Genomic DNA, 18,664 nt, shown 5'->3' on the forward strand with positions numbered 1-18,664 from the left:
ATGAAGGGATGAACAAAGAAAATCAATTATTCCTGTTTATATGTGAATAACATACTTGCCTTTAGAAAGAACCGACAGGATACAGAATCCTCAAATGCTGAAGTGCAGTGCTGTGTAGCTTCATGCCAACAAGAGATCATCCTCCAACTCTACCTCATGAGTTGGAGAGACACAGAAAATCAATTTTGAAAGCAGAAGACTTGGACTCATAGAATTCCATTTGCTATCAGTAAGAAACTGTCACCTTCTATCAATTATATCTACAGATTTCAGGGAGAAAGGTTCAAGGCAAATAAATTTTTAACATTTTATTGATGAACAGCCAAAAATGCAGCTTTTGTTTATCGTGCTGCTGGATGTAATAGCAACTCATACATGTGTAAATAAACTTTTGCCCATGTTTTCAACATAACAGCCATTGTTCTGAAAATAATTCAGGCATATGGTGTCAGAGTCATGGACATCACCCTGAGAAAGACTGATGATACAGAGCAGTGTGTTAGAAGCAGCAGAGAGATCCAAGGACTGTAAATCCGGACACAGAGTACATTGTCAGCGGCTATTTTGTGCTGAGCCATCTGTTGCCTTGACTACGCTGCCAGTAATAGTTAAAAGATAGCTGGAATGTGTCTGTACCAGCTACAAAAAAATGGTAACTTCTGTCCTCTTTGAAAAGAACAGGATCTGACTTACATTATACAGCAAGAACTGTAGGTGGCCTTTTAATACATCTTTCTTCTGAGGAATAAGTTTTGTCATCAAGAAACACACAATATCCTTTGACCTCTATGCCCAGAGGCTCAGTGAACTTCTGTTGCATGTACTGGTGGGCACATTCTGTTGTATTTTCTTCAAATGTTATTCCTGTATATGTATCACCAGTCACTTATCGGAGCCTATTAATAGTGTTGTTCCTTTTTTTTATTAGCCATCTATGTTATCTTTCTTTAGAGTAGCTGGCACTTTAAAATAGGAGATGTATGTATAGATAATTATTTTCAGTTGAGAAGTGGTCTTGTAACAGATTCAATCACAGATCTGTAGATGAAGATTTGAAATGATGCTCCACAGACTGCTTTCCATCTTCTAGAACTCTGGAAATGCGCTGGAAAACAACAGGAACAGAGTGCCATATGTTAAAATGACTGCTGCATTGGATTCAGTGTGTATAGTAATATATATATTAATTACTAGCTTGCGGCCTTAAGCTGTGGCTAGAGAAAAGATTCTGTTGGTCAAATCCTGGATATTTTGAATTAATGTCTCCATTCCACAAAGACATAAACCTGTGTTTATACCTGTCCACATGATTCCACTTTGTGCTATGAAGCACTATACAAGTGGATTTGTAGCTTTGTTCAGTCCTTTTTCAGACTTATAAAAAGGGACATTTTGTCCTTCTGATTTTATATCCTATTTAGGTTTAAATGAGACTGGATGAGATCACACTGAAAAGCTGGTACTCCTGGGTCTTAAAAGAACAAGCATGTGATAAACTGAATAGAAGTGAAATCCTACAGACTTCAAATTAATGGGTTAATTTTGCTCCTACCAGGAAAATATTATTATGAACACACTTAAGTGCAGATTTTCCTAAATGTCGCTCAGTTGTCCCAGAAGGCACTATTTATATTTTTTTGAAACACTGCAGAAACTAATGGATGACAATGAAACCTATCCACCAGAAAAAAATATATAACAAAATAAAGCAAAATAAACTAAAGCAAAACAAAATTAGCTTTGAAAGATCAGCAAAGTTGATACGTCAGACATTGTAGGTGCACAGAATGCTTGTGCATTATGCCTATCAGTAGCTACCTGCACCTGCATTAAATGTCACCCACTACCTGAAAGAACAGGAAAACCTTTTAACATTTTAATCTTAATATCTGCACTGAATACACATCATTTGCTTTCATACAATGCATTAACCAATTGTTTTAATTGTGGGAAGTTTCCACAGAATGAGTGAAAGGTTTCCTACTTCAAAGGAAGGCAACCTTGCTTTGAGCAACATTAACTATTCCAGCTAAGTCAAGTTCTACTTCGAAAGCAGCATCTCTGCAGTCAGAGATTGATCACACTGTGCATGTTTTGCCACATATGCTATGCTTACCTTACTCAGCTGCCTGTGCTAACTGCCCCATGTGATTAAATCGAACAAGAAACAATCGCTTTCCTCTGCTGCTAATAAACGCTAACAAAAGCAAATCCGAGTAAATGAGTAGGTCACATGAGACCTCTTGTGGTCCCGAAGCAGAACTGCACATGGGAGCCTGCTTTTCCAACACCCAAACATGTATTCCCTTACTCCAGCAAGCGCAGCCAGAGGCAAATGTTTGCATCTCCACAGAGCTTCCACTCCTCTCTCTGACGAGAGGAAGGGGGGGAAAAGAAGAGTTTGACATATAACCTTCCGTTATTTTAAAATTACTTAATTTTCACAGTCTAGAATTCCTGAAGAGGCAACACTTTCTCCTTCCCCCATAAGCACACACAACTTACCATTGTTTTAAACAGCTGGTTCACTTTCTTTTTTTTTAAGGTTTTCTTGTCACCATCTGAGATGGAAGGAAACACTGGTTGACTCAACCTGTGTGATGCAATTGTTTCGTCAGGTGCCACAGGGCCAACGGTCAGAGTTAATCCTTAGAACAGAAACATATTGGTTGCACAAAACAAAACCAAACCAGGACAGTCAGAGTGTAAGACAAGGCAGAATTCAAAATAATGAGCACTGCAATGGCTGGAAAGAATTTAGATATTTTTATTGTAACTAAATCTTTAGAACACAAAAGTAAGTATGCTTACTTAGTAAGTTTAGTGAGGAAGCACTAAAATTCATTACACGAAAACTGAATAGTGAAAAAATGAACTGATCTGGTCAAAGAATTAAGAATAGATAAATACACGGAAAAGAAGTGGGCTGTGACAGTCTGTTGTGTTGTGCTAAATGTCTGTTAAAGGCATCTGGAAAGATAAGGACAATGAGAGGGATAGAGGAAGTGCAAGCTAAGAAATGAGATATGCTATGGAAAAAGTAGGGGGTAAACAACATGGAAATGGGGCACATTTGCTTCACACACCCTGCCTGGAAATGAGATCCACTCTCAGTTACTTTGCCCCTCTCTGTCATGCAATTGTCAGTCTTTCTAATGGGCAGTTACCTTATGCTATTTTTCCTTCCTCTTCCTGTGAGGGAGGCTTATGAGTCTTCCTTTCTAACATTCAAAGCAGAAGTTGAAACCCTACTATGGGGCAGCCTCTGGGGATATTCATCTGCCAAAGCACAGAGCTTCTCTTCTCGTTTCAAACGCTGCCCTCTGCTGTGGCGAGTAAGGAAGATGAATAGACCTTGCCTCTTTCAAGGCAGGAAGAATGCCCACACTGTACAACAAAGCCAAATCTGGAGCTCCAACAGCAGTGCTTTTAGAGCTGGGCAGCAGTGTCACCAAGCACTGGCAGCAGCAATGCTTCTGGAACTGGGCAGCACAGTGTCAACAAGCAGTGGCAGCCGCAGCAGTCCAGCCCCACGTGCACAATATACACTTACAGTAATCTCCGTCTCAGAGGCATGGAGCCACAGACAGCACTACCTGCTCTGCTTGGGCCAGATCCTTTATTGATGTTTCCTTAACACAGCAACAAAGAAGTGCAGAACTCTCATCTTACTGTAAGCAGCCTACCTGGGATAACTGGCATAGAACGACTGACAGAACTCATCTGCTTGAGGACAGACGTTTTCTGAGGTGCCACTGCATGCTCTGAGAGGTTGGTGTCACTCATGAACTCATATTTCCTCAACACCTGTTTAATAAAGAAAACCAATAAAAACCCCAAAGTCCATTAATGATGAACTGATATGTCGGCAACAAAGATGCAAGCAAAACAGGATTTTGTGAAAAGCATAAAATAACTTAAAACCAAACTATTATGCCTAACCCAAGTCCTTTTTGGGATTGTTTGCGGAGTAAACTAGAAGTAACTAAAAGCATTAGAACTGGGTCCACATCAAATATTATATACAAGCTAAAAATATGTCATGATTTGGGAGATGATTTGTATATGATGTTCCTGTCATATCTGTGGAATAATGCCATCAGCCAGGTCTGGCTGTGATCTGCAAAGGAAAATGAAGTTTTGAATACATTTCTGACTATTGCAATACCATAGCCCCCCTGGCTGCTGCGAGATTGTCACTTTTTTTCTGAAGCAAAAGAAAATCCTGTGACTCAGTAAGCAGTGAGATTCCCACAGCAAGGTGTGTGTTACCAAATATAATCACAAGACAAAGGTGTTGCTTGGTTTTGGATATTAATGCTTCTCAAAGCATGACTGTGCTATATAGCTCTCTTTTGTCTGAGGACATGTAGTGTAAGACAGCCTCCATAAGCTTCTCCTTTTTCCCCAAAAGAATCTTAGCTTTCTACTGAATTCACTTTGCCTTTGATGATTCCTACAATTTTTTTTGATCAAATGACTTATGCTCTCCCCATGGAATTGAACAATCTCTTGTTGCCAGACAATTTAATTTTGATAGGGCTTGTATAGCAAGAGGACACCTTTCAAAATTGTTTCTGTCCATTACATAAGTCATTTTTATGATCTAGCAGTGCAATAAAAGCACCCAGATGATCTGTGAAGCGAGAGATGCCAGTGATTCCAAACTTCAGTCTGGCACTGTTTAAGGAACACTGTTTGCAAGTTTGCAGTTTCCTAACAGCTGCACGTTCCATAACAAGGCACAAAATGTACAGGGATCATCACTTCCCAAACAGCCCTGACTGCAGAGTTGCCATGAAATGGCAGCACAGGCTGTTGCCTCTCTGCTGGCTGAACCTGCCCAGCGCAGTACCCCAGTTTAAGCTAACTGCCCTTCAGAATTTGCAACTTCAGGGCTCTATTATCTGTCATCATAAGCAAGAGGAGATGTTCTGAGTTTTGCCCTGATTTGTTTCTTCCTCAGCACCTCGCAGGTTTCATTCATAGCAGGGCAGGCCTTCTCTGCATCCTGCATATTTCCCTTTATAGCAGAGTTTTATGTGGCTTTATTTATTTTCCTGTGCAAAGCAGTAATGTCCTCTTTTTTATGGAATATAAAATACTACTGTAAGTCAGTAACATACACATTTCATGTCAGAGATAGAGATATCAGGTGCTGTCTTCTCATCAGCAAACACCACACTGCTTCTCTTTGTTCTTTTTTTGGACTTTCTCCTCTTGACTTCAGGCTGAGGATTAATTTGCAGGGCAGTCTCCTCTGATTCTGCTTTTCCTTGCTTTGGTAGCACTACCTCCAGATCAAAGCTGCAGGAGGAAAAGAAAAAAGTACAAGTTGCTGAGTGATATTTTAAAAGCCACTGGCATTCTGATGTCATTTCCCCATGAAATATAAATGCAGGTCATCCTTTCCTTTGACTTTCTATGCAGCCTTGCAAACTGTTGGCAAAACGTATACGATGTACTTCAGCTGGCAACTGTAGATACAAAGGAAATACCTTCAGGGGGTATGACCTTGTCTTAAAATCTTGCAAAGAATGTAAAGTATTAACATCAGTTCAAATCCCTTTTTAAAGGTTTGTGCATTGGCTTAAGAACTAAACTAAACAGAGTTAAGAGCTCATATGGCAAGTTCACGTGCGGTGATGACGGTGCTGACATGCTCTTTTAGTTGTTGGAAACAGTGGAACAGAGTATTTATTGTCATGTTTTAAATTCATTCTCCTATTTATTTCACCAGACTGAGCAACAAAACATATAATTGATAAAAAAAAAAAAAACAAAAACCACAACAACCACAAACCCAACATCTCCCTCCTCTCTTCTTCTAATTGTTATAGTTCAAAAATCAGGCTATTTTTAATTAAAAAAAAAACCCCAACAGATATTAAATTGGTGCTGGCTTTACCCCCTCTGAACTTACTTTACTCCCCTCCTGAACTTATTTTACAACACAAAAATTGATAAATGAAGCAGCCTGGTGAATCTATTGACCTGCGCTTCCTAGAAATAAATTTGCTTCGTAAGAATTGAAAATAGTTGCATGATTCAGCTATCTGGTTCCATAAGAGGTGTCTTGCTTTCCTAGGGACCTGGGGCTGGCAGATGTGACACAAATCATGGCTGTGTGCCACACCCTACTTGAGTACAAGCTGAGGGGCAGGAACAGGAAACTGAGACGTCTGGTAATGTGTGATACTACACATCCTTGTTAGGCAGTTCAGAAAACTGAAGTAGTGTTAAACAACAAACTGATTGTAAACATGCCAGAACAGAGGGGTATCTTAAGAAGGAGCACTCCAAGGTAGAGGCATACACCTTTGGACTTCTAAAAAGTGAAGTAATCAAAAAAGGAGTTCAGATGTTTGAAAAAAATCACAATGAAACACTGCTGAGCAAGATCCATTTTACACATACCCTGGCTGGGAAGAAGTTCAATGTGCCCAAAGCATAATTTATAAAGCAAATAAAACAAATTCTGAGTGAAAAAGCTACTCAGTATACCTATAACTGTCCTCTCAACCTTTGTGCTTCCCAGTGCCGCAGTTAAACAAGCCGATTAGGCAAACGTCACATTACTGCAGGCTTTACTAAAACGTTCCACCTCCTTACCAGTAATTTTGTGAAGAATGTCCTTTTCCTCTTCAATTTTGACAAGCAAAAAGATGCTCATTAAGTTAAAAGCTGTAGAAAAAGAAACTTGTGAAGTTTCTTTTTATAGGCTTTCTTATTTTTTGAAATGTCACTTAGATTTTAAAATAGTTGTCTTCTGAAAATTAAATGCCAGTTTTTCAGTGAGAGTTGAGTATATTTTGTGTATTAAGGTTGAAATACTGAAGCTCTAAGCCTGGAGGAAGTGATAGCTACAGTTAAAAATAATTTTGGCATAGTCTGAACAGACTGTTAATGGTCTTTATCCTTGAATGCCTTTTTTAAAATATCTTTTAATTTCATCCCATAAAACTGCTTAAAAACCAGAACTGAAAGAAAATGTGTATTGTATTCATAACCAACCTTTCTGAAGTGGTTTTGTTTGGAGTACTGCAGTCTGAATTCATGGAAGACAGGGAAATAACTGACAACTGGCGATAGGATCTCAGCATAGACCTTGGCCGTCCTACTCTCTTGTCATCAAAATCTGGCTGCAGGATGGAAAAGAGAACCACATTCTATCAAACAACTCGGTGTGAACCTCATTTCATCCCTTGTCACTAGGTTTTCACTATAGTACAGATGTTTTAACATATTTGTCATGAAAGAACTTATTTGCTATCATTAATTACCTTCTGTCTGAATACACTCTTAAGACCTCCTGAACTTGATGACACAGTGAGTAGTTAAACAAACTACCACTGACATAGTAAACTGTATGTTTTGAAAAATAAATTAAGAGAAACAGTGTCTGCTGATCTTATTTTGATCAGACCTGGGGCACGCCATTAAGGTACTTGCTTGGGTAAATGGATTTAGTTAGTCCTTGCTCCAAGATGGAAACCATGCTCTGTCTCCAACACAACAGGTTCTGCCATCTCTATATGTTAATGTGGCCTTTTAAAATTATATGTTTGCAAATTTGGACAAAATTAATATTGCCCTAGTAGCCAGAGAAGAACAGGACTACTCTGCATGTCCCCACATATCCGTACAAGCAGCACCAACTCTTTCTGCAAAGGTTGAAGAGTGTATGTATATTCTGCAGCGGAAGGAGAAAAAGGAGATACCACTCCAGATCTTCTTGAAGAAGACTTAGCTGTCACATTGGAAATATTAAACTTAATTAAAGCTTATTAAACTTTGCAGCTTGGTACAAAGTTTACTGAAACAATCTGACTTAATTCCAAACGTCTTCCTGTTACTCTTGTTAGTAAGATGAGGACAAGGGTCACATTTCTTGGCTAATTCTAGAACTGTTTTCTTTCTTTTCAGGGGTGACTTCTGGGATCTAAATTTGTAGAGTGCAGTTAGCTTTTCTCTCTTTTTGTGTTTGAGTGTTTCCTGGGTGGGCACATCTCCCTCGAGTTAGCTCATCAGTGTTGGGATATAAGACAGGCTTTGGAGAATTTCCCCACGCATGCCAATCATAAACTAATTTTCCAACCTCCTTCAATTTCCATCCTATAAACAGGATATGAACAACTTAAAAAAAAAAAATTCATATCAAAATTACAAGGGTTTGTTCTGATTGTCCAGAAAATATTAAAAATGCATGTATAATTTCATGTGCCAAATTCCCAAATGCTTTGCTTCTGCTGTCATTTCTCACTAAGACCAATATCTAGCAGAAGACCGGGAAACATTTGTTATTTCAAGAATTACTTTCAAGTGTTTTGCAGAGTTTACATGCAATGAGTTTACATGCTGCTCATCCTTTGAATGGCTGGAATCTTGTGATACAGACACAATAGCTGCACAGCTTGGTTGGGTATTTTCCTTTTCTGGCAGTGAAAAAGTTCAGGCCAGCCACCAGAGAGTTTCAGACATGGCAAAAGGGCAGCGGTGCCATTTGCAAAGAACATTGTCTGCTCTTGGAAACTTATAAATAGGTTGCTTTTGCTGAAGTGCTGATCTGTAAGAGTGCTGAAGGGTTCAAGCATTAGCAATATTGCTAAATGTAGATTACAACCTCTTTATTATTGCAAGGATGGTGGCATGGGACTGAAAATAGGAAAACCACTCAGATAAATATATAGATTTTTCATCATATAGCTTTATAACACAGCACAATATCATAGAATCATAGAATAGTTAGGGTTGGAAAGGACCTTAAGATCAACGAGTTGCAACCCCCCTGCCATGGGCAGGGACACATCCAAAATTTAGGTTAGAAACTTGCTACTTTTTCTCTTAAAACAGAAGAAAGAAATAGTTTTATAAAATCATCAACATGAAAGCAACAACATAAAATATTTTCCAAGGCAACTGTTGTTTAATCACAAAAAACCCCAGCCAACATCATTCTTGCTAGCCTGCACAAGCTGGGATAGACTATTATTGAAGAATTGTCCAGAGAGTTTGCGTTTGGAAGTTATCCTTCAATTCCCATATATTTCAGCTTGGTGTCAACTAGTATTTGTAGTATTATCCACATAATAGGGTTTACTTCACAGCACAGCTGGAAGTGGCTAGCACAGGGAGACATCGATTGTAGATCAAAGTCCTAAACCGCTAAGAAAACTTATGAAGAGAAGAAACATGAAAATTTGCTTTTTCTTCCATAGGAGGCAGTAAAGAATTGTAATTTTAATAGACATAATAAAATACTCCAAGTCTTCCAGATACATCAGAGAATTGAATCAACTCTTTGAATATAGAACTCAGGTCCAACTACCTTCAGATCACAAGAAAACCCACAATCAGAAGTTTAGTATGTGTTTTTGTGTAGAACAGCAAGATGTGTATTAAGTAAAGAGAAACTGCAGAAGAGGTTAAAAGGAGAACAATACCAATTCTCTGGCTCCATATTGCTTTTCCACTTTTACTTTTAAATGCTTGAAACATTCCTCCATACGGTCATGGAAAGGACGAAGATTATCAGAAACTCTTCTTTCATGAATTTTAATTCCAGCCCCAAGGAAAGGTATCTTAAGTAGGGGGATAAAAAAAGAGGAAGTGAGAATATTAAACAGTGTCTGACAACCCCTTGAGCTCCACTTACAGTATCTGCTAAGTTGTCGTGGTTTAAACCCAGCCACGCAGCTCATTCACTCACTCCCCCCCTTCCTCCTCCCACTCCCAGAGGGATGGGGAAGAGAATCAAAAGCATGTAACTCCCACTGGTTGAGATAAGAACAGTTTAGTAACTAAAGTATAACACAAATCACTACTGCTACCACCAAGAATAATAATGATAAAGGAAATAACAAGGAAAGAGAATACAACCGCTCACCACCCGCCGACTGATACCTCGCCCCCACCCAGCGGTGATCTAGCCCTTACAGGTAACTCCCAGTTTACATCCTGGGCATGACGTGCTGCGATATGGAATACCTCTTTGGCTAGTTTGGGTCAGGTGTCCTGTCTCTGCTTCCTCCTGGCTTCCCCTCCTCCCTGGCAGAGCATGAGACTCACAAAGTCCTTGGTCAGACTAAACATTTGAGCAGTAACTACCAACATCGGTGTTATCAGCGCTGCTCCCAGGCTGAAAGTCAAAAACACAGCGCTGCACCAGCTACTAAGAAGGAGAAAATATGACTGCTACTGCTGAACCCAGGACGTAAGTTAACTGCAAAACTCTTCCTGTGACTGGCAGATAGATTTGTCAGTTGATTTCAGCTTCTAGCAGCAAGAGAAGATGGAAAGGGCTCTTCAAAAATGGGCTTGCTCAGTAAGTTTTCGTGGCATGTTGGCTGCCTCATAGTGACTGTTCTGTCTTTCCTGTGTGTTTTAATGTTAATCCCTTATGACATTAAACACACTATGTGAGCCTTTAAAAACATTCTATCCCACCTGCTTCTGAAGGTGCCTGCTATAGTTTACAAGAAAGAATGTAGGGATGAAAAGATATCCAAATGGATTCCAGGCAGGTGGTTTCATACCCTTTTCTTTCAAACGGAGGATTAAGCAAGCTTAAGGGAAAGGTTTCAATCAATCTTTTGGGGCTTCCTCATAGGATCACTTTGACAACTGCAGCAACAATTCAGTATGTGAATGCCTGGTTACTGAAGGTGACCTCTTCCTTTCTCCTCAATTTTATGCTGCAGACTTCCTCCGTTCTCCCCACATGTCAAGAAATATTCAATACAACAATGAACAACTCAAGACACAAACAAAGGCAGCTTGCACTATCCAGACTGACTGTGCTCAGTTCTACCCCTGTGCTTTTTGGTTTTGCTGCTCAGCCTTTAGGATAGCTGTTTTGCATTAATGTTTGGAGCTTTTTCTGTAAAATCCATTTAGATTCCATGCTTCCTTTTGGTGTTCTGACCCCATAAATAATACTGTAAACATCAGTCCACCACTGACTTGATCCTACTTTATGGAAGGCCAATTTCAATATAACTTTTAAAAACATGATATTAAAGCCCATCTATTACAGACAGATATGTTTGTCCTCTTTTGAGGGATTTGCAGGCGTAGATATAAATTACCATCTTATGCCAGATGGTGTTATGATCAATTTATACCAGTAAATCCACTGAGTACTTCAGATGCTCAGAAAGCAACCATATACAGAGCCTGTGGTGGCAATGATAAAGAAGAAGCTGTAAAGGTTGGTAACTCAAACCAATAATCAAACTGAGATCAATCAAAATGAAACAGGAAGAAACTTCAGAAACATTAAGAAGAGAGTGAAAAAAAAATAAATCCACTAAAGCCATTTGGAAGACTCATTTTAAAGGCTAAGAGGAATAAATGGTTAAATCTTGTTGTTTCTCAGCTATGAAACAGAGATAAGTCATAGAACCATAGAGCAGTTTGGGTTCAAAGGCACCTTTAAAGCTCATCCAGTTCCAACCGCTGCCACAGGCAGGGACACCTTCCACTAGAGCAGCTTGCTCCAAGCCCCTGTGTCCAACCTGGCCTTGAACACTGCCAGGGATGGGGCAGCCACAGCTTCTCTGGGCACCCTGGGCCAGCGCCTCAGCACCCTCACAGGGAAGAGCTTCTGCCTAAGAGCTCATTTCAGACTCCCCTCTGGCTCTTGTCCTGTCCCTACAGGCCGTTGTCCAAAGCCCCTGTCTAGGGTTCTTGTAGCCCCTTTAGGGACTGGGAGCTGCTCTAAGGTCTCCTGGAAGCCTTCTCTTCTCCAGACTGAACAAGACCAGCTCTCCCAGCCTGGCTCCAGAGCAGAGCTGCTCCAGCCCTCGCAGTACTGGTATAAATTGATGAGCATCAATATAAATACAGATAGTAATAATTTCTATTTGGACTAGATAATGCAAATAGAAATGATGATTTCTAAGGTCATGTTTTTCTTTCCTCCATTATCATGACAAATGCTTAGGTCAATAAAGAGAGGCATTTTCCCTTGAATCTCAGTAAAAATAGAGCGGGCTTTCTGCTACCACCTCCTATAGATGGATTTTCCATTTTGAGGGCAAAAGGGTTGCTGCAGGATTGGTTATATATGTTATTGGTTATATATATATGTTATTGGTTATATAGTTATACATGTATAAATAATAAATAAATAGATAAATAAATTACCCAAACGAAACCAAGACAACAAATAACACTGGTGCTGCTAGTATAGGCAGAATATTCGGTTTTCCCCGGAGATATAGCTTACAAGTATTTCCTAATGGCCTTCTATGCTATTTGTCATACAAAAGGCAGGTAGAAGCAATCTTGTAGGTTCACTGAGTATGGATGTAACTCCTGAGAGCAACTAGCGTTCCATTTCTCATGCAAAAAAAACCAACCGGAAAACAGAAACCAAGGAACACTCACTTCTAGGAAAGCTGTTTCCCAAGAGAATTTCTAACATTTGCAACTGTTTGTTTCCCCAGAAATTAATGAAGGCTTATGACTTTTGTCATGCTCTGGTTTGCCTCCAAGAATACAACCTGGGTTTGAAATCCTGGCCCTTTTAACTGTAAATGTAGCCCACAATATGTGGCTTTTGATTAACCACTCCAAACGATGTGCTCTACAAAGTGCTTTTCTGGCCTACTGCTTTCCCTGAGACACAAAGAGATTTATGGGTAACGCCCTGACTCTTGGCAGTGTTTCATCGAACAACTGACACTATAATAATGACACTCCTCAGGAAACATGATGTGATTCTTTTAATTAAGCCATTTCTCCAGTTTAGGCACAGACTTTAAAAAACCTGAAGGACAGGATCACTTAGATCCCCAAGAATGTATTATCAATCACGTGCCACATCAGAGGGTGAGGAGCTATAGCTGTGAGATTCCAGCAGTGATCTTAATGGGTCAGTAATACACGCTTCCTGTTACGCACATTAAAATTGAAAGAACTGAAATAATTGTTCCTACTACTAATATCTAAATAGGACAATAGATAGTCCTTTTGCAGCTACATATACTTTGAAACATAACATATAGCCTAAGAGAGAGTCTTTTTCTATGAATCCTTTTTCAAAAAACTCTATGAACTCATCACAGAACTAGGCAGGAAAATCTGTAACAAGAATCTCATTCTTCTACCCCTCCCTGCTTCAGGAAACAGTAAAAAAAACCCCAAGCAACCAAGACACCCTTCCCCACCCCACTACCCCCCACCAAAAAAAAATGGTAAAAATGAGTCGCCTAAATGCTATGCTCTCCTGACAGAAAAGAGCAGACTAAAGGAATAGCTGATGAAGGCTCAGATGACTGCTGTCAGTAAGAAGTTACCTGCCAAGCAATTAGATCTTTGAGTCTATTCAGCTTTTCCAGATCCTGTGGATGATCTCTGCTATATTCATCTGTAAAGAAAGCCTTAGACAAAAAAAAATGATTCAGTCCATCATTTTGACAGTAAAAGAGATCAGTCATTACTGCAGTGACTCCAACTGGTGACCACAACATTGGCCATCAAACCAGAGAGACATATGCATGCTCCTCAACAGACAGTAATTCCTTATCGTACCAGCTGAGGACTGAGGTGCTCTGTTTTGGTAAAATGTATTCAGTCTGTATCCAACACTTCTGAGTCTAAGACCCTTACTATGAAACCCAGTTATTGTTTTATTAAGCTTGCACTCAAAATAAAAAGAGTTGCATATTTGGAGTACCGTGATTTACATGGATAAATGATCACTTTATTCAAGTACCCTACTTACTGACCTAAGTCAGCCTTAGACAGGAATCTCTCTGCCATCAACAAGCAGAGCCAGACACTGTGTACACACTGCCTTTTGCTGCTCAAAGATCTCATCCCCCCATGTACTAAAGAAGAATGTAGCTATTAGTCCATGACTGGCAAATAGCTAAACAAATGATACTTGAGGACTAACATATCATAAGCCATACTCCTCCAGAATAGCTCATGCCTACCACATATAATTCTCATGTGCCTGTATATATATATATATATATATATATATATACACATGCACATATAGCATTGTTTCAGCACTGAGTCTGTCTGGTGTGCTGAGCCTACTATTGGGCATGGCACTTGCTTTTTCTGCAGCTGTTGGGTAACCCCAAGTTCATTTTAATCCCAAACTTTAATAATTTAGAATTTAAATTTATATGAGTTTTTAGCATTCCTGTTTTCTCTCCTGCTGCACCTTCACAAGGTGTCCTTAGGGGCAAATTTTCTACAGTTCACTTCCAAAAGACATTCTATTTTCCATGTATTGCCAGAACAGTTTTTATTTGTGTTCCAATTTTTTACAGCAAAACCTGCTACACAGAAACTGCCGTTACTGAGGAAACCTGGTGACAGTTGGATTGATAACTGGCATCTAAATACTCCAGACTTACTGTAGGATAAAGTTGTTCATTTACTCCAGGTCAAATCTTTTGATGTGTGAGAGCCTATTTAGCCACAAAAAGGGTATTTTTGTCCTACAAACATATGAAATCCCTCATAACTTCAATTAATACTGAGCTTCAGTTACTCTATTTGCTAGTTTCTGCTTTCAAAGACAGATGTGACCAGGATATGAGGATCTCTTAATCACTGGAGTTACAGCTTTCATAGTCCCAGTCCACATTTCACTGCCACTTTGACCAAAGGATGTAGGAGGATTATGGTATACTGTATCTGAATATGTTCTTTGCATTGACTTAAAAGCTCTTACCTTCTCATATTTAGCAAAGCCACCCATAACCGCTGGATCAACGATTCCATTCAGAAGCATAGAAAGTGGATTGATAGGAAGGTTCTCATCACTCTGGTATTGGTTAATCATCATCAGAATCTTTTCATTTGTTGTGGACATAGTCTCAATGGCATTCTCTAAAGGACTAATTGTAGTCTATAAAGAAACAAAAAACTTCTTAGGTTTATAAAGAGATAAAAAGGTCTTTTTGGTTTTATGAAACTGTTGCTCATGTATATGCACAACATTCTTAATATTCATCAAACCAACAGAGATTTGTTCAATTCTCTTAGGATTTGGTGCTGAAGCTATAAATCAGGTGTAAGATACATTGATCCTAGCAATAGAAAGATAAAATGTAAGTAGTTACAGTTTTGTAGATATAAAAATAAGTAACTAAAATAGCCTTGTGCGATAAATTCACTATTTTGTACACGAGCATGTGTATCGATACATGTTTTTTGGGCTCTCAGCATGTTAATACACACCTGTGACATGGCGACAACCTCAAACCACCGTAAAATCCCAGGAAGTTTGTATGCTGTAACAAACGATGTTCTCTCAATCCACATAGACTATTAAAAAAACATAGCAGGGAGAAAATGGTATGTCAGGATTTAAACTTTAATCTTTCCTGTCTTCTGGAATGTCAGAGTCTAAGCATATAGATGGAAACTATATGCACATTTTTGCATTAAAGGACACTACAAAATGAATCGAGCACAGCGATCTGCACAAATCATTTGTCTGGTTTCAGATCACGTCATCTGTAGCCCAAAGCAGAGGAAAAAGAAAATCACTTTTGCATCTTTTGGTATCTATTCCTATTTTTGTCATTACAGATTGAATGACCACAGCTAAATGACCTACTCTCACTTCTACCCAGATTTTATTTCCTCCCTCCACATATTTCTGCAATTAAACCCAGTAATCCCCCTGCAACAACTTGCCAGCATTCTTACCGTTTTCTGCTCCTTTCTTTTCTTCTTCTGAACAAGACTAGCTGTTGGTATTTTAAAATGCCACCAGTTCATTTACACTATTGCTCCCTATTTTACCAATATCTAACTTCACCTATCTGAAGCAAGTATGAATATTATCTACTGTCATCAGCAGTGAAAACATTAACTATGTAGGTTTTGTAAAACAATTCCAAGGTATGTTCATAAATGGTGTCAAAACTCTCTGGTTTGCAAAGGAAGTTGATGTGCATCATGAGTCTTGGTAATACAGTGCGAAGCTGAGATGTCAAGGTAGAGTTTGCATTTGAAGTGTTGAATTTAACAATATTAAAAGGGTGAGAAGCTCCTCAAGTGAAACTGTTGACAGGACTAATCAACACACACAGAACTGAAATGGTCAATTCTTTTAAATAAATAGCTTTTCCCACCACTATCCCAAGAGCACAGCTTTAACCTCAAGGACTGGATGACATGGTTTCATGACAAACTATACAGTATCAGGTATCTATAAAATTACAGTATAGAAATTTACCACATTTTTATGCATGACACTGAAAAATAATGTATGGTGTTGCAGATTTCCTAGAATAGTTAAACAACAAAGACCATTCTCAGTATGACACCATAGAGCATGGGAATAAAAATGACACAGGTAGTACTGGAGTCTGTCTGAATTTGCATTGACTGATGAAGGCAGTGAACACATACTTCTCATTGCCAAGCTGGCAGCTGACTCAAGTGCTGTCAGCTGCATGAAGCAAACCATTTGAGATTCATTTACATGGCGTCTTGTTTCATAATGAAAATCTGTACCAGAAAATGTTACTGCTTAACACAAATGTGTTGAACACACTTCACTACATAATGTTTACCTGCAACTGAAACAGGGATGTATCGAGTAAGTACACAGAAGTAATGCTGAAATAGAAAAACCTCATGTTTAGTTTTTTGAACCAGATCCTAAAGTTAGGGTGTCTGTAAGGAGTGATCTGAGACTAAGAAAGGATCTAGATCAGAATTCAGTCACACCTACCAGAACCTCATCCATCACCCTGTCATTCATCTACTTACAGCAAATTCATTTTCAGGGTCAACAGATCCTTTTCTGACTGGTCTTGAGTAGTGGAACAGGTGCACGTTGTTTGATTTGTAAAAACTGGAAGAATAAAAAAACTATTGTAAAATACCAATTCAGAAATTTATGGATCTTGGTATCTCAGTGAAATATTTCATTTTGAGGCATTTAATTAAAAGCAAATTTATTGCTCAGAAAAAAGACACTTTACTGAAAACTCAGGAGACAGCTATTTATCTATAAATCAGGGTCAACACACAGTATTTTACAAGTATGAAGCTTCAGCTTGTGACTGGGTGTAGTTATGTTAAAACCTCCAGCAGAAGGTCTAGAAAAGATTTTTGCTTTCCTGTCTCTTGCTGTTGCATGCACACTGCTTGCCTGCTTTAGAATGACATAGAAAAGGAAAATATTTTGTTCAAAATAACTGGCTGAACAGAGTGGCTCTATTCACCTGAACTGAAATACATGTGTTTTTTCCTCCACAGCACATGCCACATCAGTTTAATCACGCCTAGCAATTCTGCTTGCAATGCACAACTAGAGTTATTCAAGAAACTAAACATTTGAAGCCATTACTAACAATTTTTTGTGACAGACAAGAAAATGTATATACATACTCGCAGAGGGGGACATCAGTGTAAAGAATCTATTGCAAATTCATGTTACGGTCTATTCTGTTTAGCTAATGAATCATTCCTAATCCCTATGAGCACATATTTCCACTGAACTTGTAACCCCTCGGCTTTTAGCACGGGCAGATTCAAAAGCAGAGATTGTACAATTCTGTCTCTCTGCAAAAAAAAACCAACCCTCTCCTTTTGTTTTTTCAATTTTTGTCCTTAAAGATTAATTATATTTTAAGTAAAAGCTAATTTTGCAGAGAAAATAAAATATTTTACAGTAAAAGCAAGCCATGTTTTGGAAACCTACAGCAAGAAACAAATGAAGACACCCCAAACAGTTGATCTCAGCAAGCTTATGGTATGGTGTTTCATGGGAACATACGGTTTCTGATCCAATCTACTAAGGTTATCTGCATCAATAAAGAAAAGGAAGTACTGCACAGTTCCATCACTGTGTCACTACAGGCCTGAGTCTCTCTCCATCTTATAATACCCCTTTATATATTGATGGATTTGGAGGCAAAAGTCTCACAAGCCTGAAGTCAGCCGATATTCCAGTAGTTACTGTATGCAGTTTTGGCATCAGCAATTGGAATGAACTATCAGTTTTCAGATGTGTAGTTAGAACACTTAAGTAGGAGCATGTAGTAAGTTCAAACAGTTCTACAAAGGTTAGCTAGTCTGGTCTCAAAATAATTTGGACAATTCATTTCCTTTTCTCCTTTACAAAATCTTGACCATAGTACAAATGGAAACCATTTTGCTCAATGTCTTTTGCACTTGGAAAACAAGTCATAACAAGATTCTGCTGTACAAGAGCCTTCAACTCAACCATCGTCATGCTGCCAGCCACCTTTAAGACCTCTCTCTCCATCATTTACCTAAGAAGCTGTGTTGAAAACACAATAACTTGGACCCAAAGCATGGATTCCACCTCCCCACCCTGTCACCATATGCTAGTCCTTAAGTGGTAGATATTCTTTCATGAAATTCCTAGGGAATATATAAGTCAGTTAACTAAGACAATAAAAGATCCATTGGCAAATGACTGAATTCACAGAGTAACGGTGTTCAGTTTGGGAGCATGGCCTGCCTTTCACTATATTATCTACTACAGAAATTCACTTACTTTATAATTTGATCAGGTACTGCCTTATTTTTGAATCTGGGTTGCTCCTCGAGTACTGGTTGCACTGTAAAACACTGGATATCTGAAACCGTGCAAGTTAAGGACATGTCATTGACTACTGGTTTGAAATAGTGCAGGCTGTGAGGAAAATGA

At 38.9% G+C, this 18,664-nt stretch overlaps 1 protein-coding gene across 1 annotated transcript in view; it reads right to left on the reverse strand.

Annotated features, from left to right (window-relative positions):
• Nucleotides 1-357: 357 nt before the first annotated feature.
• DOCK2 (dedicator of cytokinesis 2) overlaps nt 358-18,664 on the reverse strand; it is a 167,788-nt gene continuing 149,481 nt past the window's right edge. The window contains exons 42-52 of the mRNA XM_080627460.1: nt 18,512-18,593; nt 16,753-16,837; nt 15,208-15,294; nt 14,699-14,875; nt 13,302-13,385; nt 9,444-9,581; nt 7,015-7,142; nt 5,127-5,307; nt 3,687-3,807; nt 2,506-2,648; nt 358-1,105 (exon numbers count right to left, since the gene is read on the reverse strand). Coding sequence (XP_080483586.1) covers nt 1,031-1,105; nt 2,506-2,648; nt 3,687-3,807; nt 5,127-5,307; nt 7,015-7,142; nt 9,444-9,581; nt 13,302-13,385; nt 14,699-14,875; nt 15,208-15,294; nt 16,753-16,837; nt 18,512-18,593 — 1,301 coding nt within the window. The 3' untranslated portion in view covers nt 358-1,030. The remainder of the gene's footprint in view (nt 1,106-2,505; nt 2,649-3,686; nt 3,808-5,126; nt 5,308-7,014; nt 7,143-9,443; nt 9,582-13,301; nt 13,386-14,698; nt 14,876-15,207; nt 15,295-16,752; nt 16,838-18,511; nt 18,594-18,664) is intronic.

This window comes from Psittacula echo, assembly GCF_963264785.1.
Source record: "Psittacula echo genome assembly, chromosome: 11".
In the NCBI taxonomy this organism is placed as follows: Eukaryota; Metazoa; Chordata; class Aves; order Psittaciformes; family Psittacidae; genus Psittacula; species Psittacula echo.